Source organism: Pogona vitticeps, chromosome 4 (assembly GCF_051106095.1).
Source record: "Pogona vitticeps strain Pit_001003342236 chromosome 4, PviZW2.1, whole genome shotgun sequence".
In the NCBI taxonomy this organism is placed as follows: Eukaryota; Metazoa; Chordata; class Lepidosauria; order Squamata; family Agamidae; genus Pogona; species Pogona vitticeps.
In genome coordinates, this window is record NC_135786.1 from 159,922,218 (window position 1) to 159,945,177 (window position 22,960).

Sequence of the window (22,960 nt, forward strand, 5' to 3'; positions counted from 1 at the left end):
TTCAAACAAAGACACCTTCACAATTCTTGAATATTAATGTTTTCAGTTTTCCCATATACTTTCAGATGCTGCGGCTCAGGCTAGCACAGTATATACACATGTATATATACTTTAAATTATGCAGTCAATATCCTTTCAGATTGTCAAATCATGCCCAACAGAGGCTAAAAATTGAACAAATTACCAATTAGGATTCCTTTAGAGTATAATGTAGAGCTGCATTTCCTGTTCCGGTCTATGTCTAAACAGATGACAAGAAACCAGTGGAACTCAAAAAGGAAAAGGCACCACGTAACTCCAAAATAAAACTTAATTTATGTTTTTACTGTAATTTTGAACTTACTTTGTATACAATCAAATACGGGAACAAAAGAACACAATTATATTGAGTTTGTAAATTGTTGCCCGAAGACACCTTCACAAAAGTCAAACCTTGTATCCAGCTTTATCCAAGTAAGTCAACGCATTTTTCTATCCATGATTGGGTTTCCAAAAGATGGGAGTCCACACAATTATACTAATGATAACCAGTTTTTAAGAATAGGAAGCTAGCATTCAAAAGTGACTTTGCCTATGATCACCTGTTTTGTGGACTATAAATGCTAGCAATTTATTACAGATGCAGTTCTATCAAAAAGGGGATGATAAAATGCCAAAGTGGGCACACAATCCTTACTTCACACATGCAGCTGCTGCAAGAAATCCCTTATTTCACACTTATGCAACAACATTTTGGATCTTGGATTCCATGTGCGCTTTATGTCAAACAGCAGCAACAATTTAAAAAAATACTGCTAAAAGCAGTTACGCCTGTTTGTGCCTTTAGAATACTAGACAGACAAAACCATGAATCAGTGCATTATGACAGATCCGACATGCCTAGTAGGAATTAGCTGCATACATGTGGCAAAGAATGAGACCAGTGATGCTGGGTAGTAGATAGGAAAATGCATAAAGACCTTCTATGACAGGATACAGTAAGAACAGGGTTAAAAAATGAGGTGTCTGAAGACAGAAACTAAGGGACGCAGATGACAAATAAGCATTATGAAGAGACTCTAAAGGCACATTTCAGATAGCACAATGATTCTTAAGAGTTTCTTTAAAAGGAACAAGTGCATTTTAGCAATGTTCTTTGAACACAACTAAATGCTTAGTCCAAATGTTTCATAGTACTCTTCTCAGTCAATATGGCTTCTCAGCACAACTCCCAGTTCAAGCAAAAACAAGAGGGAAGGGTTGGATGGCTGGGTTAATAAAGGCTGACTGTACTGACAATATTTACTCATCAGATCCCACTGGTCTCTTCTGTGACCTTTTGCGGGGCAACCGCCTTGGCGATGCTTTATCTAAAGGGAGAAAAAGAAAAAGAGACGTTACCTAACACAATCACTTAACTGAAACTTTGGGTTTGAGAAAGAGAGAAAATTAATACTCTCATTTACCTACTCTAAGAACTATCATGCACCTAGCAGATCTGAAAGCACCTTATGAGCTTTATTGTGTAATCAACATGCAATGATAGTACAGTATATTTCCTATTTGCTCCTACCATGTTTCCCTGAAAATAAGAGCTAATCTGAAAATAAGCCCTAGTATGATTTTTCAGGAAGCTCATAATATAAGCCCTACCCCCATAATAAGCCCCAGTTAAGTGAAACCCCGCCCTCCACCATTGTGCAGCAACCAGAAAATGACATGACTGTAAAATAAAACATCCCCTGGAAATAAGCCCTAATGCGTTTTTTGGAGCAAAACTTATTATAAGACCCGGTCTTATTTTCGGGAAAACACCGTAGAATAACAGGAGATCAAAGCATTTAATCTCTGCTCCATTGTAGTAAACTGGGTGGCCTTAAACAAGATGATTTTGTTAAGTTTTAAATTATAAATGTAGAAGAGAGGTAACAGTGCAATACTTTGCTGAGTAAAGAAAAGAGTGGATGAAATCCTACTATGTAGCACAGCAAGTCACAATTAAAACAGGCCTATTGAATCAGTGGAACATATGGAAAAGTAGACTCGCCAAATCTCACCAAATCTCCACTGATTCATTGAGTCTATTCTAGTTGACACTTACTATGCTAAGCAACAGGATTTCAGCAACAATGTCCCATCTTGCCTCTTGGGCTTAGGTTAGCTAGATCTAAAAATAATTTTCACTTCCACAAACTTGGGGTTTACCCCGAGTATTGAGTTTAATATGTTAGTAAATTCCAAAAAGACAGCCATGTTAGACTTACACACAGGCTGCTATGGCACAATGGTAAATGATATGCCACTGTTAAATTATGCTATATTCTTGAAAGAGTCAAGCAAATATGTTAATCTTCAATATAATATCTTGTTATTTTAGTTAGTATGAAAACTAAAGATCTGAATAACTGGCTGGATAGTTCAAGTCAGAATGCATAATTCAATCACCCACAATTATTTTCTTTCTTTCTTTTTTTGGTGGAAGTTGCCTCTGAAGACTGTCAGTTCTCAATGCAACATAGTATCAACAGAAGCTACCACTGGCACAGTCCCTCTGCACAGTCCCTCTTTCAACTCCTGGTCCACACTCCCACAATCTGCCTTGCCTCTTCTCTGTATTGCCGATCTGCACAGCGCTGTCCACATCTATGCCCTCTGTTTTGCTTGAGACATGTCAACAGCCTGTCTCCCTCAACCACCCAGCAATAGCCATTCCTGACCATAGGCATTCTTTAATTTTTTCATTGTTCCCCCCCCCCCCCGACTAGTTTGTCAATCTGCTCCATCTTTTTCTTTAAGCCGTATTCTCCAGTAAATTTCTCCTTTTAATCCACTTGTTACTTTGCATCCTACTGTCAGTATCATTGCCTTCAAGCTCCTTGTCCCTTTGCCTCCCTACATCTTGGGACTTCTTCCCAGATCCTAACATGTAACTGCAGTTTTTCTTTTACAATTACCTTCTCTTCCCCTCATGGAAACTCATCTGCTAAATGCTCTATTCCTGGAGTAGCTCCACATCAGATGAGAGTCAAAGGGGTCACTGCAATTGCTATTTAGTACAAGTATATATAACCAATGACTGAAATCCTTAAAAACAAAACAAAAAAAGCTCAGTAGTGTTTTTCTAGTTAGCCACTGAATTGCTGTCTAAGTGAAAAGCCTTTGTTTTAATAGAGGACCAGTGGTTTAAAACAGTAATAATTAATATTTTATAACATTTATTTTCTTAAAAAGCCAGCAATTTGCCTCTTTCTCATCAGCCCAAAACAAATGGTCTAATATTTATTTTGGGCAGCTAGGTATGAAATTATATCAAGCCTGTAAGATGTTTTAAAAAGAAGCACAAAATGTCCTAAACTGTACTAATGTGAAGTCTTGAGGCAAATAACACCTGGAAGTGCAGATACCACGTAGCTAACGTTCCTTTGATTTTCAAGATATACAGACAGTTCATACTTTGCAAGTCAGCTCTCTGGTGAAAGGAACAGAGCACTCTGATTTGAAAGTTCTAGTTCGCAGAGCTCAAAAACACAAGAACAGATGTTCAACTAAACAGAAATCTGAGGTTGTGAAATGAAATTAAGAACTATACTAACATGGAACGAAGGCATGCTTCAAAGCATAATGAGATATCAATAAATTTCATATATGGTAAAGCAGTTTGCCAAGCATTTTTATGTCTGGCCTACTTACTTCTTATAGACCAGCTTTCTCCTGATACAAGGACTTCTTACCCATAATCTAGTCCATGTACAGTACTGATTTGTGTAAAAATCAGCAAACACTGCAGCAGTGTACAGCCTACTATGAAGGAAGTCCCTTGAACTCTGTGGTTGAAATTCTCTTTGTGCATCACATAAGGATGATGACATCACCAATCTTATGTGGCATAGCTGCACAAATAGGATTTGGGATGGTGTCATTTATGTTCACATAATTGTATATATTATTCCTACAGTTAGTCAATTTAAATTAAACTGACTTCACTGGGATTGATGAAGCCTATTTGTGCAGAGAACTTCAAAGAAGAACTTTTTAAAGGGAAATGTTTAACTGAACATTAACTCCTTTGAAACATTTAACAACTGATCTATTGAGCTGGATTTTAAAAGGTATTTTTTTCCTTGGGTTGCAGGCACATTGGTAACATTCTCAATACCTTGATGTTATTTTACCACCACATGCAGTTATCAGAAGTGTACCGACCACCAAACAGAAAACGAGTGCAATGAGGAACCTATAAGTGCATATATTCTAGAAGCCTCATCTCAATAAAGTTTGTCTCACCTCTTCTACTTTGCACTGAAGCCACAGGAAAAATAAAATAGAAGAAATAGCAAAGATGTTAGAGAAGTCAATAAGCATTTTAGAGCTTTAGCATACATTATTATTTGGACTTATTTTTTTAATTATACAGAAGTAAGAAAAATTTAGAGTCCCAGAGCTCCCTCTATCCCAACCCAACACAAATCCAGAATAAAACATTACTGGTCACAGAATTACAATTTTGTCTTCAAAGAATAGTCACTGAACAAACTCAATGACAAAGAGTCCAACAAATCCTAAAAGTGAATTAGGAAATTTTCCATTACAACATTCTTTTTCCTAAAGACTACAAAGACCGTAAGAAACCAATTGGTGGACTACCAGGTTTGATACTTACTTATTTGATTAAGAGTTTCTTGAGGAATCCAACTCATGTCAACGTTATTCTGACTGGCTGTCCCCATCTCTACTTTCTGAGCTGGCCTTTTTCTCTGGATGCATTAAGATACATAGTTTAATAAAAAGAACAGAGTATGTTTTCTTCTCTGTACAGAGTATCATGATGAGAGACTATTAAACTACAATACAGTGGTGCCTCGCTTAACGAGCGCCTCGCTGAGCGATGAAATCGCTTAATGAGGGGCTCTGGAGCATTCGCTCAGCGATGGCCCCTATGGCGTTTTTTCCCTTAGCGGATATCGCATAACGAAGCGGGGGAGAACAGCTGATCGGCAGTTCCAAAATGGCTGCCGGAAGGTCCGCGCCGTATTTTCGCGCCCTGCCCTCGCTTACCGAGGGCACGAAAATGGTGGCGCTATGGAGGAACATCGCTTAACGGTGAGTTTTAAAGCCATAGGAACGCATTGAACAAAGTTCAATGCGTTTCTATGGCTTTTTAAATTCCGTTTAGCGATGTTTCGCTATAGCGAAGGTTAATCCGGAACGGATTAACCTCGCTATGCGAGGCACCACTGTACAATTCGCAGATACATAAAACTATGATTATGTCTGTTATAGTACTATGATACAGAAACATTATTCAACTAGGAACATAGGGCTGATTTAGATGCAGATTTGTAGCAGTTCCTTATCTTTTGTTGTCATCTGTACCCAAAATATTACAACAAAGCTTTCTTTTTTCTTTTTTTTTACTTTTTCAGTTTTCTAGCAACAGAGAATATACCTCACAGCCACACAAAGAGGTACTTTGTTGCCTTGAAGGTACTAAATTCAGCTAGATACATTTGACTTATAGAATGTTTTTATAATCCTCACAGTACTTACCCGTATTTTTCGCTCCATAAGACGCACCTTTCCATAAGACACACCAATTTTTTAGGAGAAGAAAACAGGAAAATATAATCTGTTTTCTTCGCTCCATAAGACGCACAGACTTTCCACCCCCGTTTTGTGGGGGAAAAGTGTGTCTTATGGTGCGAAAAATACTGTAGTTTCCTCCTTAATGCTGCTAACATGCCTGAAATTTGTAACATTATCAATGCTGGTGGCATGGGCATCACTAGCTCTTCAATGTGTATCTCACAGGCAGGTAAAGATCAAACCTACCTAAAAATACATTTCTGCATGGGGCTGACTGGTATAATCTCTAAACAGTTTCTGACTCCATACACCTGTATTCTTTTATTAAAGATACAATTCTAGATTAGCATCCTTGTCACACTTAAGAGAATCAGACCAAGGGCTGACATGTCAATGTTCTGCACATACTACACTCGCATTTATTTTTCGTGGTGTAAAAAAACCCCAACATTTTAGTCTTTTCCAATGTCCATAATTGTAGTTACTATTTACTTAGGTCACTAGCAAGCAATCTTTTTTGTGTCGAAGGCTACATTCCCTCAGGATCAGCCTGCTGCAGGCCCAACAGCAATGGATGAGGATAGTAAGAACACATTAAATCATGCTCTTATCTCTCTGCTTACCATCCCTTTGACTCAATAAAAGAAACAATGGCTTTAGTTTGCAACACCCAAAGAGAGCTATTAATATTAGGACCTTTTGGAGGTAAGTAATTCACAAAGTAACCATAATTTGGAAGTCTCATGATGGAACACAAGAACACCATCCCTTTCTCTCTCCCAGCCATTCCTTCTCACATAGCGGGCTGCTGGAAAAGGGACAATTTGTTTTTGTTGAGGCTTGTAAAAACATATCGCCTGAGATTGTTCTCTCCTGGCTTAGGCTGTCACATCTGATAATCTGAAAATGTGTGTAGATATCTGTAAGTTATCTGCTAGCTGCAAAAAGACCAGTCATGTGGAGAAGATACTCACTGGCATTAGAAGACTTTGGTTTGCCAATACCAAAACAATTTTATACTTGTATTGCCTTGCTTCATTTTCTGAAAAACTAATTTTATATACACATGTGCAATCTGACCTTTCTATAAAAGAGGCTGGAGCAGTGCACATATGTTCCCTAGTCACATGTATCTATCCACAGAAAATAAAAGAGTCTTCAGAACATTCTTGGGTCCCCCCCCAAAAAAATGCTGGCAATAACCTACACTCAGGAATGCAGATGCTCAGATAGCATTACTTACCTTTCTTGATTCCAACAGCTGATGTAGACCAACAATGACAAGGAGTCCAAGTCCAGCAAGAAATACGTACATAAAGATCCTTATTTAAAAAGCAAGGATAATTTATAGTTAAGTTCTTACTTGTTTAATTAAGGAAAATCACAACAACAATTCCTAAATATTTTACTAGTTCAAGCAAGTCAACTAATGTCCTAACATAAACGTCCCCCCAATATGAAGCGAAATATAATTTGTAATGTATTGTTAAGAGTTGACATACACAAGGAAATAGACGACAGTATTCAGATTATTAAATGAAAAGTGAATTAAAGGACCCCAGTTCTATCTAAAGAACCTGGATATAATAGCCAGATGCTCATTTAGATCACTGGCTCTAGAATATAAGACACATAAATGGAACACAACGATAGTGATACATAGCTTATTTACCACCCATTTGGATTACTGCAGTGTGCTCTATGAGCAGTTACCTCTGATGTCATTTTGGTAACTTCAAGCAGTGAAAACTGCTGCAGCCAGACTGTTGACTGGGGGTGGTTATTGGGATTAACTCCCATTACAACAGCTTCACTGGCTGCCAGTAAATTTCTGAGTCCTATTCATGACCTTTAAGGTCCTTTATATCTCAGATCCAGGCTATATGAAATACTGTATCTATTGGTTTGAGACCCCATAAGCATTAAGATCAGCAGAGGAATCTTTTCTCAGTCCCACCACTTTCACAAGCATGTGAAAGGACTTTTTTGGGGACGATTCAGGGTTCCTCATCCCTGTGGAATGAGGGTGGAGAGAGTAGAGAACCACAAAGTGATGACAGCATAGGAATTAGGACTGGTAGTGTGATGGGATGTGATAGTTGGTCCACTGGAATGAGAAGCTGTGGAAAAACAAACAAACAAGCAGCCTTTTTTGGGGGATCATGTACACAGGTGCATTTGTGCAAATGCCCGTAGCATCCGAGCAAAGATGGGAGAGTTGGAACATTTGGTGGCTAGGAATACCATTGATGTAGTGGCCATAACAGAAACCTGATAGAATTTGGATACTGCAATCCCTGGCTATAAACTATAGCAGAGATAGGGAGGGGCGTGTTGGAGGTGAGGTCGCCATCTATGTCAAAGACGGGGTAGATTAAAGCAGAATAGAGATGGACAGCGGGTCGGACTCCATCATAGAATCACTGTGGGTTAAACTACCTGGTCCAAGGAGCGATGTGATAGTTGGGGGGGGTGCTATCATCCTCCAGATCAAAAACTTCAGGGGGACCTTGAAATGAGGAGACAAATCAGGGAGATGTCCAAGAGGAACAGGATTGTAATCATAGGGGACTTAAATTATCTTTACATCAACTGGGTCAATGCATGCTTGGGTCAAGAAAGAGAACGGGTTTCTTGACATGCTAAATGAATGTGCCTTGGAGCAACTTGTCATGGAGCCCACTAGAGGAGAGGTGATTCTGGATTTAATATTGGTTAGTCCTCAGGACCTGGTTAGGGACATGAATGTCACTGACCTGCTAGGAAATAGTGACCATGCTGTGACCTCTTTTGCCATGCATATTGGAGGGGAGCTTTTGTGTCAAGTAAATCTGACACAAAAAAAACCTTGATTTCTGAAGGGCAGACTTCCCTCAGATGAGGAAACTAGTTAGAAAGAAGCTGAAAGGGAAGGTAAAAATCCAACCTCTCCAGAACACATGGAGCCTGTTTAAAACAATTGTAGTAGAGGCCCAGCAGAAGTGTATACTACAAAGAAAGAGGGGCCCAGCTACGTCCAAGAAGGTACCGGCATGGTTAACGAGTAGAGTTAGAGAGGCTTTAAAGGGCAGGAGGAGTCCTTCCATAAATGGAAATCCTTCCCAAACAAGGAATATAAAAAGGAACACAAGCTCTAGCAAAAGAAAGGTAAGACGATGATACGGAAGGCAAAGAAAGACATTGCGGAATGTATGGACAACAATATAAAGGGGGGAAATAAAAGCTTCTTTAAATATGTTAGAAGCAGGAAACCTGTCAGAGAAGCGGCTGGCCCTCTGGATGGTGACGGAGGTAAAGGGAGGTAAAGGGAGGTAAAAGGGGACTGGAGACTGCAGAGAAATTAAATGAGTTCTTTGCATCTGTCTTTATGACAGAAGACCTTCTGTTGCCCCAACAGCCCCTCCTAATAAATGAATTAATTAGATACACCTTAAAAGAGAGAATGTTTTAGACCTAATCAATAAATTGAAGATCAATAAATCACCAGCCCCAGATGGCATCCACCCAAGGGTTAATAAGGAACTGAGGAATGAAGTTGCTGTTCTCGTAACTAAAATATGCAACTTGTCCCTTAAAACAGCTACAGTGCCAGAGGACTGGAGGATTGCACATGTCACACCAATCTTTAAAAAGGGAAGGAGGGGGGAACTGGGAAAATACAGGCCAGTTAGCCTAATGTCCATTTCAGGAAAGATGCAGGAAAATCTCATCCAAAATAAAAATCTTAAAACACATAGAAGAACAAGCTTTGGTGAGGGAAAATCAGCATGGCTTCTGTAAGGGTATGTCTTGCCTCACAAAACTTTTAGAATTATTAGAAAAGGTCAACAGGCATGTGGATGTAGGCGAACCAGGGGATACTGTCTATCTGGATTTTCAGAAGGCATCTGACGCAGTTCTTCACCAAAAGTTGCTGAGAAAACTTCACAGTCAGGGGATAAGAGGGACTCCCCTTATGGAGTGAAAATTGGTTGAGAACCAGCAGAGAGTAGGTGTCAATGGGCAATTTTCACAATGTAGAGACATGAAAATCTGTCCTGGGACTGGTGCTTTTCAGCCTGTTCATAAATGACCTGGAGACAGGGATAAGCAGTGAGGTGGCTAAGTTTGCAGATGACACAAAGGTTTTCCGGATGATGAAGACCAGAAGGGATTGTGAAGAGCTCTAGAAGGATCTCTCCAAACTGGGACAATGGGCAGCAAAAAGGCAAATGTGTTTCAATATAAGAAAATGTAAAGTAATGCAAAGTGGGAGGGGGGGAATCAAAACTTTAGTTATCAGCTGATGGGTTCAGAGCTCTCCATGACAGTTCAGGAAAGAGATCTTGGTTTGCTGGTGGACAGTTCAATGAAAGTGTCAACCCAGTGTTCAGCAGCAGAGAAAGCCAATTCCATGCTAGGTCTCATTAAAAAGGGGAGTGAAAATAAAACAGCCAACATTATAATGCCACTGTACAAAATGCTGGTAAGGCCGCACCTGGAGTATTGCGTACAGTTCTGGTCGCCGGACCTCAAAAAAGACATTGTGGAATTGGAAAAGGTGCAGAAGAGAATAACTAAAATGATGACTGGTCTGGGGCACCTCCCTTATGAGGAAAGGCTTCAGCATTAAGGACTCTTTAGTCTAGAAAAAAGGTGCCAGGGGGACATGATTGAGATGTATACAATTATGCAGGGGATGGATAAAGTGGATAGAGGAAAGCTCTTTTCCCTCTCACACTGTACCAGAACCAGGGGGCATCCACTCAAATTGAGTGTTGGGAGAGTGAAAACAGACAAAAGATTTCTTTACCCAGTGTGCTATTAGTCTGTGGAACTCCTTGCCACAGGATGTGGTGATGATCTGGCCAGGATGCCTCCAAAAGGGAATGGACAGATTCCTGGAGGAAAAGTCCATTGCAGGTTACAAGCCATGATGGGGATGATTAATATCCAGGCTTAAAATGAAGGTACCTCAAAATGTCAGATGCAGGGGAGGGGGATCGGGAGACAGGTATCTAGTTGTCTCATGTGCTCCCAGAGGCATCTGGTGGGGCCACAGTGAGATACAGGAAGCTAGACTAGATGGGCCCTTGGCCTGATCCATCAGGGCTCTTTTTATAATCTTATGTTTAGTGAGGACTCAAAGAGCTTTTTCTGTGGCTGCTGTTCAATTATGGAACTTTCTTCCTCACTGAATAAGGCCCACCCCTTTCCTCTTTTTATTTTGCCAGCAATTGAAAACTTATGTATTTAGAGAAGGTTTTGCAGAATCAGTGGGCAATTGACATGAGAAGATATTTGAGAATTTATTTTATAGTTTTTACACAGCTTTCAGGGAATTAAAAAATATTTGTATGTTATAGTTTTAAATTTTAAGTAATTTTGTTTCTCTAGAGCTGGCCTAGAAAGGCAAAATGAAATGGAATGAAATATGTCTGTGTAAGTTCTCGGCTCTGTAATGGTTCTCCAGTGCTGAGAGCCATACACTTTTCTCCCTCTCCAAGTTCTGGGGAAAAATAAAACAAAGTACAGTCCACAATACTTCAAAACTCAAAGTTCACTTCATATAAAGGAATGGTCTGAGGAACTGCATATTAGAAACAGAAAACATCTCCTTGTTTGTAACAGTTAAGAAGGTAAAGATTCCCCTTGACAACTGTCCGGTCGTGTCCGACTCTAGGGGGCGGTGTTCATCCTGTTTCCAAGCCACAGAGCCAGTGTTTGTCTGTAGACATTTTCCGTGGTCACGTAGCCAGCATGACTAGACACGGAATGCCATTACCTTCCCACCGTAGTGGTACCTATTTATCTTTAACAGTTACTATAGAGCAATTCTGTTACCATTCTAAAATCTAATTTAATTTAATTAATGCAATGGTAATATTAGTGCAATATTTTATTATTCTTACGTTTCACCATCTAGTCCATCTTCTTTCTCGATAATTGTAACAGTCTGATTGAAAACAGCATCCTGGAAAAAGTTCCCCTAAAACAAAGCATAAACTAACATTATGGGCTGACAAAAGTATCTGCCTAGTGCCAGTATATAACATTGTTACTGTATACCACCAATTCTGAATTTAAAAAGAAACAAAGAATGTGGCAAAATACAAAACTACTGAAGTACAAATAATGTTATTGGGAGAGATGCTGGCAAAAATGAAATTTTTAAATGCACTGCTTTTTACTACCAGTATGCATTCTGTCTTCAAAACTTAAACTCATCAAACCAGACTGAAACACAGTCTGCGGCTTTAATGGCTCATTTCAAAAGCTTCTGTCAGAACCTTGGAACATCATGTAGGCAACAGTTACAGAGGAAGCCACAGAATAACTACTTAACCTTAGTGCTGGCCCCAACCCGCAGCAGAGCTAGCCAAAACAAAAACCTCCACTTACATTTTGATCTTTATAATTGAGATTGATAACTAGTCCAAAAGGACGTCCACCCATAGGCTCTGCAGGAATGAAGGAATATTCAAATGTGGCCTGTCTCTGTGGTGGAACAACTGTGTTCAAAGGAAGAGCTGTGAAATTTTGAATGAAGAACTGGTAATCTTGAGGGTACCGGAATGATGCATCTAGAGACTCTACAATGAAATCTTCTGAACCCTTGTTAGTAAAGCCTACCAAAAACTTTACAATGTTGTTTGCTGGAAAGTCTGGAGGAGAAAAATTATGGAAAAGGTTAAGAAGCAATTCTGCATTTTAAATCTGTGCAATTACAAAAGACTAGAATGACAAGACATGTTGGTCTGAAGAATGCAGTCATGCTTACCTTCTCCCTTCACAAACAAGATTGTTGTATCAGCATTAGGTGATGCTTTAGGTTCCCCAGATAAGTCTTCTTCTTCTTTCTCTTCTGTCTAATATAAGAGAATGTTTTTGAAAAGCCTATGACAAACAGTGAAGTAATGAATAGATGTACACTGCAAGGTTGCATTGCAATTTCACACACACACACACACACACACACACACACAACAAAATTCACTGTCCAATAAGCATTCAGGAATTCTCAAGTTGAACAAATAGGTTTTCAAATATCATCTAGATTTGTCCAACTCTGGTACCATACAAAGATGCTGAAGGTGAGAATTTCACATCTTTGGAGCTAATTGGGGAAATACTCAAAGCCTGGAATTTGCCACCTGAGTTCCAAGGACCAACTGTTCTATGATGATGGGAAATATGAGAGTAACGTGGTAAATTTAAAACCATTCATGTTCACTCAGCCTTCCATCCGAGTTCAGTAAATTGAGTACCCAGATCATTGGGGAGGGGGTGTTCTTTGCATAATTATGTTGTAAACTGCCCACACAATGCTCTAGAACTATGGGACAATATACAAGTCAAAATAATAACAAATCAAAACACACAACTAGACATTGTCTAGGAACAATCAAATGTGCAAAAGGCAGGTAGGCTTAGCAAACATATACTGTAAATACAATTCAAAATCACAAACACAATAACAGAATTTATCCCTTAGCTAGTAGTACTGTACATTAATCACACCCAGCCTTCTGCTAGTATGACAATGAATAGAATTACTAGCAATTTGACCGGTGACAAACACCACATAGCAGTTTGTAGCAATGGGAGTTCCATAGTGGAGGAACCAAACTTGTGATGGTGCTCTCGGGTTTGGAACCTAATACCTAATTAAGATTAAGCATCAAAACAATGCCCTTTCAATGTGTGAGACTTCCTTCCACACCTGGCCCCACGAGGTCATTCCAGTACATGAACTGATTATTTCCCCCTAGCATTTTGTTTTTATTGAACAGAATTATTCGTCTATGTTCATTTTGGCTAGCAAAGGTCCGTCTTCACTGGTTTGAATCCTACTTATCCCTAACTTGCACAAGTTGGCTTGTGACCAAAATGTACTGTGTTCTATTTACATCCAGGATACCTAGAACACAGTGAATTTATACATTCACAGTAATAGGTAACTGCTGCAAACATGAAAACATGCAACATTTGAGGAACTGAAGAGATCACTTCAGATATACCAATTCTGTGGGTTCATCTTCTTCAACTTCAGCTTCATCATCTTCATCTTCAACAACTGTATCCTCTATTGCTTCCTCATCTTCTGTGGCATCTTGAGCAGCCACCAGCAAGCCAGATCCTAGAAGCAAGTAAGGGAAATTTTCTTTTAAAAAGAGTTTTCCAAAATGATCATAGCAAAATCTCAATTAGAATCAGATAATAATTTTGGATGTACATGATTTTAGGCAAACCACATAACTGAGTAAAAAGTATTGAAGCATTAATTTAAAAGGCACCACTTACTTTACAAAGTGCTAGGTGCACTGCAATCCAGGGTTTACTCTGATGTTTATAACAGAGTTATATAGATTTTTTTAAATACAACATCTAGTGTGCTAGGCATAATACAAATAATTTGTAGGCCATCTTTGAGAGCAACCTTTTGAGTAGTTTCATAGACTAAAAAAACAAAGGTTATAAATCAGCAAATATGTAATTACAAAATACGAAAAGATACCAAACACAATGGCAAAAATAGTGTCGCACAAGAATCTCTGCTATTATGTTTCATTGAGTTGTATCTGACTTAAGGGAACCTTAATATGACTTTCAAAGCATGTGAGACAGTCAAGGAATGATTTTACCATTGCCACTGTGAGGGTGGATTTCATTAAAATCAAATTGACTTAAATAACGATTTAAAGATTAAATTGTCAGAAAAACCCATTTTTAAATTAAAAACAATTTTTAAAATTTAAATGGTGATTTCAATCAATTTGTTTTTTAAAAATCATTCATTTTTATCCAGCCTGGTCAGGATGGATAACCCAGCCTCCACCTTGGAAAGTTTCCTTAGCCAAGAGGGATCTGAACCCAGGTCTCCCGAGTTGTAGTCCACCACTCTATGGTTACATCACAATTGCAGCTCTCTCTCTCTCTCTCTCTCTGTATGCGTGCTGTAATTGGTACTCACTGAATGTGTATGTGGGTTTGCCTAACTGCCATTCCTGTTCTCCCAAGCCCTCTACAAACAGATTTACCAGCATGCTAATAAGATAGTGTAAAGATATTGTTTCAATCACAATATTTTGCTTTGCCCAGAAAGCAATTTTCCCCATCTCTCAATTAGGGGAAAGTTTTATAAAACATATTGTTTTAAAATTGATTTTTATCTGCTTTGATTTAAAGGCAATTAATAAAATGTCCCCTCTTTATTACTCTATTAACTATTTTCTATTTTCATATTAATTTTATGTTCCTGGGTGTCTTTGGGTACAAACATTTATAACTTCTTTTTAATGCTGTGTAAACTTGCACATTTAATGAGGGTAAGACATTTAAATACAAAATCAGCAAATAGATAATTGAGTGTGGAGCACCTTTTCAGGACTTCAGCCAGACAGCTCTATTTACTTTCTAGAAATGTATTTTCTCCCCTCATAAATAATACATTCTATAGTAACTAAGCATCTACCCCTATTAAGGTTGCTACATCCATATCTATATTTATCCATATTTGCAAACACTGAATCTCTCTCAAGTGTACTGATACTATTACGTTATCACTACATAAGGATCCACATGTGGAACATCTTGATAGTATGATCTATGTTTAAAATACTGTATGTTGGTCCCTCACCACCAAAAGAAGCTCCAGCCTCTTTCTACTGAACACAAACTCAGTAATGACACTCTTGACTGCAGAGGTTGCCTTGCCTTCCAGAAGCAATACTGGGCCACATTTACCTGGCTGTAAGCACCACCTACAGGTTGTTGTTAAATAAACTTATATTAGGAATTCAGTTACTCCTTTTGTTTGCAGAGTACAAGGCTGATATGTTAGCCCAGTCTCAGCAACCCCTATAAAGCACACAGATCAGCCCCTGCGTAGTAAACAGTGAACTGATAACTATTAGATGCATCTTATGAATTTAGAAGTTAGGTTTATCACAGTTATCAGCTGTGGTTAGAGTCAGAAATTTAAAAGACAAAAATGAGTTTCTCACATGGCGGAAACCCCCACGCTTGTTTCTCAAAAGGTGGCCAGGGGAGAAAAGACAAACAACACATAAACAGGAAAGAGTCTGCCCAACTGAACTCAGTCTGGTTTAGTGGATAAAGTAATGATATGATTCAGGCGACCAGGGTCTGAATCCCCATCTGGCCGTGGAACGTTGGGGAGGGGAATAGAACTAGTAAAATGACCCTTTACATTGAAAGCCCTATTAGGGTGGATATAAACACATAATACACACAAGTCCAATTGAACATAAACTTTTTTCCAAATACAATGCATGGGATTAACTTACGTTGTGAGCACTGTGAGAAATGCAGGATATTAAACAAAATACACTGACATGTTGACTTAGCTACCAAGATCAATTACAGTTGTGCCCCTCATGACGACATCCCCCTGAAATTGCTGTTAAGCGAAATCGTCATCATGCGAAAAACAATTCCCCATTGGAATGGATTGAAACCTATTTAATGCGTCCCAATGTGGAAATTAACTCGTTGTCCAGCAAAGATCGGCCATAAGGGAATTTTCCGAGCGCCAACCAGCTGTTAAAATGGCTGCCCTGCGAAGCATGGGTCCAGAAAACACAGGGCAGGCATTTTAGGAAGCCGACGATCAGCTGGAAAAATCGTTGTCTTGCGAACAAATGGTTTGCGGAGCACGGACCTAATTGTCGTGAAGCGAAAATCCCCCACTGAAATGACTGTTTTGTGAATCACTATAATTATCACAAAAGCTATTGTCCTGTGGATTTGTCATTTAGCGGGGTCGTTGTCATGCAGGGCACCACTGTAGAAGTTGCAATTTCTCTATGATGTTTCATGTTCTTTAAGATACTGTGCCACAAAAATAATAATCATGTTCCATCAAGTTAATTCTGACTTATAACAAACTTTTTCAGGATTTTCCAGATACAGAATAGTTAGAAATTGTTTACTGTTCTCTACTTCTGGACGCATCCTAGGATTGTGTAGCTTGCCCAAGGCCGCACAGACTAACTGTACTCATAGGAGGCACAGTGGGGAAATGAACTCCCAATTTCTGGGTCCACAGCTGATACCTAACTCACTGTTTTTTACAGGTAAAGTAGGAAACAAGTTCTCTGAGAGAACAGAGAAGACACCAACTTGGAAACCATGTGCTGTCCTCCCCGGCAACCCCAGAAAAAGGAAGTGGGCTTGAATCTAGTAGTGCACCACTAGAAGTTAGGTTTGGGGAAGTGTACGTAAACAATGACAGTAAAGCAGATAGTCTGAGAGTTGAAGAGGAAACCAGAAAGTGGAGCTTGGTGAGACAGTTTGAAAAGGAGAGGGAAGAAAGGGGGAGTGTCTAAGGAAAAAGGACAGTATAAAAGGTGGAGAACAGAAGGAAAAGTAGAGAAAACTGCCTGATGGATGGGAGGGAATAATTATGCAGAACCTGTGGACAGAAGAATGGGAGAAACTAATGATGCCTCCTGAAGAAGCTAAGAGGTGTAAGAGGGATCAGTTACCAGCCAATGCCCCATTTTGGGAGGAAACAGTAGAGAGAGCTAAGAAAGCAATAAGGAGAGAAATGTGAGAGAAGGCTCCAAGAACAAGGGGAATGCCTGAGTTCTTCCAGGAGGTGGGTTGGGGGGGCGCAGGAGTGGTCTCATGGCAGGAAGGAATGCGGGCTGAACTGAAGACTATGTCCAGGTTGCCCATCCCAGAGTTTGGAGATCCAGACTTTCCCACCTTTCCATCCCAGCTGGGGATATTCTGGCAACGGAATACTCTGCTGAATCCCAGCTGGAGGTTAAGTTCTGAAGATGTTTTGTTACCAAGTAACCCACAGTGATGTGGAACTTGGGCCATTTGAGGTTGTTGTAGACCTAATATTGAGTTAAATAAAAAGGTAAATGAAAAGTTCACAAAACTGGGGGCTGCCATTGGGGCTTATCTGGAACCCACTCACACTACCCCAAAGGCTTCTGGAAATTCTACATCTAAAGAGTTGAGTTTGGGCAGGGAACAGGAGTAGTATTGAACTGCTTTGACTATGAACGTAGCTGGAAAGAAGGAGCAGCACATATGGTGGGGTATATTTGTTAGCAAAATCTAAGCTGAAGCTTCACTATAGCAAATAAAGTACATTCAGACTGCAGTGTTGATATTATTCTGTCAAATGTAGTCATGCCTGTTCATGTCAGCATATTCAAACCAACTCACATAACCAGAACACACAGTACTGCAGACAGGGTAACTTGCCAAAGTAGGACCTGGCAATGCATGAAAGAGCAATAAAGGATTTCACATCACTTCCTCCAAATAGAAGGCAAAACTAACCAGGGGCAGGGAGACACAAAAGCTGATCGAAGAACAGAAAGTCTTATAGCACGTCTAAATACTAACAAGTTTTATTTGGCATGAGCTTTCATGGATTGCAGCCTCACTTCTTCAAAAAGACCTGTAGAAGTGGTCTGCAGTCCATGAAAGATTATGTCAAATATATTTTGTCTTCTTAAAAAGGTATCATAGGGTTCCATTTCTTTTGCTGCAACAGACTAACATGATCATCTTCTTGAAAAACTCAGATCAATATTTTTATCTTACAGGAATAAGAATTTACTAGTTTACTAGGGAATTGTCTCAGTTCAAGAAGCACTGACAACTAAAATTTCACTTCCATTGATTTAAGAGCTGAAGCCCAACATATTGGTTTAATTTGTTTAGTAAGCAGATGCCAGCATAGACTTCTTTATGTCACAATAATCAAAGCATTCTGAAAATAAATGAAGGCTTGTAGTATAGTAAACTTAAGTATGAAAAATGTGCAAGAAGCTTGTAAAGCCTTTCCCTCATTTCCCAACTGTTAGGAAGAAGATTCCTTAATAAATTCCTTATAAAAACAAGCACATTTTTGTATTTAAAACAGCAGGCCACTCTTGACTTTTCTAAGGGAGAGCATGTGTTCCAGCATTCCTAAGCTCTCCTATATATTTCAGAATAAATGATGATGTGGCATTGCAGTTAGAGAAGATATTTGCTAAGGCAGCTAGTCATTTTGCGTGAGCATTACTGAAGAGTAGGCAACATGTTACACATAGGAACTAGATGAAATGCACTAGCACTAATTAATGAATCTAGGTAAAAAAAACTTTCTGCTGCAAAACAGACAATGAACACAGACACCACCACAAATTGCTTTTGCATCTATGTCACTGAAATGAAGTTCCATAAAATTTCTGCACAAAGCCTTCCTAACGAGGCAAGCAAGTGCTGTATTTCACAGTGCATTAGTTTGGTTGGGGGTCTGCCTTTGTTCCAAGACAAAATAATAAAAAGATAAACAAGGCAGCGTGAAAATCACTTAAAAAACAAGCTTATGAAAGATCTAGACAGGCTACCTAATTATCTGCAATTCCAACAGGCAGATGATTTGCCACTGTGGGACACAAAATGCTGGAATAGACAGAAGGACTTTTGGATTGATCAGGGCTTATTCTTATAAGATGCAATATCAGAAAAAAAGTAATAATACAGTACAAATACTGAAGAATAGTTTCTGGCATCCAACACAGTGTATTTTACAACTCGATCTTCTTAAAGATGTACTGGATGCAACCAAGGTGGATAAAAACTAATTAATTTTTTTAAAAAATCAACTGATTTAAATCAAATCCACCCTGGAGTCATCCAACTCCCAATGACTTTGAAATGTACAGTATTTTCTCTGGCTGTTACAGTGTGGATTCATCACGATGTAACAAGGCATATATTGCAATAGTTTTTAAGCTATTCCCACATAAAACAACTACAGATGTTATCAGTAACCAAAGGCTTTCACATGCACTTAAGACACAAAATGTGCACCTGGAAAGCTTAAATCTGCGTTTGGAAAAATCAGCTACATCTTATATACTGATGGCAGGACACTAAAATTCGAATGACTTTAAACAATCATATCAGACAAGAAACATAACAAAACAACAAAGAAAAAGAATATTTTGGCACCTTGAAGACTAATTGGTATATTTTAATGTGAGCTTTCTTAGTTCACGTTAACTTTCCCAGATGTAAGAGTGAAACTTTAAGCATTCAAAAACCCTTGCAGATTGTTAACTACTTGAGAGGCTTTGCAATACATGTTTGCAGAAACAGGTCAACACCATTATTAAACAAAAGCTGATAAATGACTCATTGTTAAACAGAGAATGCAAAGTGATTCTTATGGAGAAATTGCCACTGATACAACAAAAGATAATCCATTTGCACTGCATCCATAGACCAAATTGACACTGTATATAGACACTGAAGCCAATTTTTGAGAAGTGTTTTCTCTCTTCTTTAGAGATCTTTTATTTTTGTTATTATAAAATCATTACACACAAGATTACTGTATCATTTTTGACAAATTGATTTCACTCAGTTACTAAGAATACACACAAAGTCAACGGTAACAATACAGGCCAGCACATATCACTCCTCCTCTTATCAAGATGACATAATGCACTCCATAAAGTTACATTTGCATCTGAAAACACTCCAACCAATTATATGACTTTATTATGATCATTTGAAACACTAACTTCCGTTACTTGCATTTGAAAAATACTTGCTCTGTATTTGAAGGGGGGAAAAGAGCTTTCTGGAAAGCTGCTCCCTTAGTCCATAACCTTTCAGATGACATCCAGAGAAAGAAACTGAGCTCTACGGGTAAGTTACCAGCACCTGGGCGTGATTCGGGAAAGGAAGTGAGAAGCAATCACAGCAACCCAGGCCTCTTGAGCAACAAAACACTTGAGACATAAACCGGAGCAAGGATTTGGGCGGTCTGCTGAAGGCTCTCTCAAAACGCCAGAGAAACCTGACCACCCTGCTTTCGCTTGTCAGGTTTTATATTTTGGAGTCTATTATATTTTAACTCCTTAAGAGAACGCCTACCTCCCCCCAAAATTAAAACAAAAAAAACAAAAAACAAAACAAAACCCACAGATGAATAAAAAAACTACAAGCCACCATGTGGGTTAAGTGGAGGGATCGACGAACCGAACTGACACGTCAGCCACGAGGGGAGGAGGGCGAGCGCGGGAGAGAAAGCACCGCAGCCCTTCCCGCTCCTCACCTCCCTGCCCCTCGGGCTCCCCTCACGACGCAGCCCGCGGAGAAGCACCGTTCACCTCAGGCGAAAAGGGAACCCTCCGCCCCGCAACCACCGCCTCGCAAAAGGCGCACGCGACAGCTAGAAAAGCGCCACACGCGCGCGTCGCCACCCCCCTCGTCCCTTCTCTTCTCACCTGAGCTGCCTCGGGGGCCTCCGAGAAGCAAGGCGGCCGGGAAGGCCAGCAGCACGAGCAGCAGCAGTTGCGGGACAGACTTCCTCATGGTAGCGGGCCAACTCGGCGCCCTAGGCAGCAGTTACTACTTATCCTGGCCGCGGCGCAATGGCGAAAGACTCCCATCCGGCTGATGTCCCGCCTCTCTAACCCCACGACCCCTTTCGTCACCGTGAGACCGGCCTGACTCCGCCCCTTCCCCCTTTAATTGCATAAGGGGACGTGTCCTCGTTTGGAAGGCGGAAAGAGACCACGTGATGTAACCTTAACGCCTCCTACGTTCCTTCCCTGAATGCTGGCTTCGCCGCTGTAAGTGCGCACGCGCAGTGGCTCCTTCGTAACCCTAGAGCTCGTTATTTTGAGGCACGTTAAAACGCAGCGCAGTTCCTTCCCTTGGTAATCTTATGGCTGGATCGCATGCGGTAGCGCATGCGTCAAATCCCACAGCGGCGATTTTGCGTCGTTTCAGTCACAGTGTCGCGCTAGAACTTTACGTGTGAGCAGTGCCGTTTGTCTAGAAAACTACTGTAAATTGACCTTTCTTTCTTCACCAGATCTGCGGTCTCTTTCTCTATAAGTAAGTGTTTCCTTTATATGTGTTGAGGGGGAGTGGAGAATAATCAGTTCACTTTCTGGAGACAGGCAAAGCAGTTCTCTATATTTTTTAACATTTATATTGCACTTTTTCTCCAGTGAATTCAAGGCATAGTAACTGGTTTTTCTTAAAATCACCCTGGGAAATGTTGGGTTGGGAACACAGGTGCATCATTAATTGCCCAGTGAATTTCATGGGTCACTGGGGACTTGAACTCGGCTGTCCTTGTCCAATACTGCACCACACATGCAAGGGAGAGGGACACTGTACCTTTAACAGGCATCTCCCTCTTAATTGTGAGAGTCTGATTCAGCCAGCCTGGCTAGTTAGGATTGTGCCCTAAGTCAGGATGAGAGAAAGAAAGATGTTAGTGCTAATATTTTCTGAATTTGGACCAGGGTTCTGTGACATAAATAGTGCTTTGAGTGGCAATTAGTTCTCTAACATCTTCTAATATTCCGTTCTTGACTCTTGACCTAAAAAGGAGTAGGTAAGTAGCTCCACGACATTAACTAAGATAGTTAATGGATGCTCATTTGGAGATACTAAGTATCATTTATGAGCTTATAAAAAAAACAAAAACAGCCCGACAGCAGCCCATGCAGAAGTATTTATAATCCACTTTTATTTCACTCTTGCAAGCAGCCTGGTTGGTCTTAAGAGTGTGAGAGACATTTAAATAACTATTGACATACCACTGAGGACATAATGAGAGAAGAGGTCACATGACCTCTGAGGTCACATGATTGCTGTAGCAACAGTGCTCTAAGTTCTTGACACTTTGCCCACTTGCTGCTTTCCTGCCTCAACAGCCATTGGGAGCAGAGTGAGTTAGAGAGACCTTGGCTTTTCGAAATTACTTACATTTACCTTCATCTGGGCTTAACCGTGGACATTCTCAGCCATTCAGGTTCATAGTTTGTAGAGATGTACTCTGTATCAACGGACAGGATTGCTTCCTGTTTTGTCTATAGCTCTGGAAACTACAGAGCTTGGGTAGTATAGGTTTAAGGTGGTGAGTTCTTGGAAAGTGTGAAGGCAAGAGAAGGGGACAGCAGAAGATGAGATGGTTGGACAGTGTCATCGAAGCTACCAACATGAACTTGACCAAACTCCGGGAGGCAGTGGAAGACAGGAGGGCCTGCCATACTCTGGTCCATGGGGTCACAAAGAGTCGGATACGACTTAATGACTAAACAACAAAATAGGTTGTTGGCAGAAGAGGTAAATGTTTGGGAGGAACACAAAGTCCTATCCAGACCTGCTCTCTCCCATATATATTTTACACATTTCATCTCCATCTCACTTCTTAACCCAATCTTCACACCCCCACTCAGTCCCTACATCTGAATTTATCCACTATCACATTGACCTGCCCTCCCCACACCTCCCTCCTTCCAGCAACAGACAGAATATGTCTCTTGTCCTCTTAACCACAATCCTCCATCATTGCTCTTCATATGCACATACCCAGACATACTATTACTTAAAAAAAAACCCATCACCTCTA

At 40.0% G+C, this 22,960-nt stretch overlaps 1 protein-coding gene across 3 annotated transcripts; it reads right to left on the reverse strand.

Moving 5' to 3' along the window:
- Positions 1-303: 303 nt before the first annotated feature.
- SSR1 (signal sequence receptor subunit 1) lies at positions 304-21,031 on the reverse strand. 3 transcript variants are annotated; one of them, XM_020789803.3, is made up of 8 exons: positions 20,817-21,030; positions 13,563-13,681; positions 12,323-12,410; positions 11,944-12,206; positions 11,454-11,530; positions 6,806-6,884; positions 4,640-4,733; positions 304-1,349 (listed from the first exon to the last, which is right to left on the reverse strand). In XM_020789803.3, exons 1-8 carry the CDS (start codon positions 20,902-20,904, stop codon positions 1,282-1,284), a joined length of 876 nt encoding a protein of 291 aa, XP_020645462.1. In that variant the 5' UTR covers positions 20,905-21,030; the 3' UTR covers positions 304-1,281. The 3 variants fall into 3 exon arrangements, 2 of the variants coding, with proteins under 2 accessions (XP_020645462.1, XP_072854698.1); XM_072998597.2 differs by lacking the exon at positions 304-1,349 and adding an exon at positions 2,916-4,278 and having other exon boundaries at positions 20,817-21,031; XR_013545193.1 differs by lacking the exons at positions 304-1,349; positions 4,640-4,733 and adding an exon at positions 5,373-5,521 and having other exon boundaries at positions 5,689-6,884; positions 20,817-21,031.
- Positions 21,032-22,960: the final 1,929 nt, after the last annotated feature.

What these genes read in the sequence shown, in the direction of transcription:
- SSR1 (XM_020789803.3), bottom strand. Translation starts at nt 20,904, where the DNA reads ATGAGGAAGTCTGTCCCGCAACTGCTGCTGCTCGTGCTGCTGGCCTTC. An exon ending in AGGCCCCCGAGGCAGCTCAG is followed by an intron (nt 13,682 to 20,816) that starts GTGAGAAGAGAA and finishes ACTTGCTTCTAG; the next exon opens with GATCTGGCTTGCTGGTGGCT. An exon ending in AGAAACTCTTAATCAAATAA is followed by an intron (nt 1,350 to 4,639) that starts GTAAGTATCAAA and finishes TTCTCCCTTTAG; the next exon opens with ATAAAGCATCGCCAAGGCGG.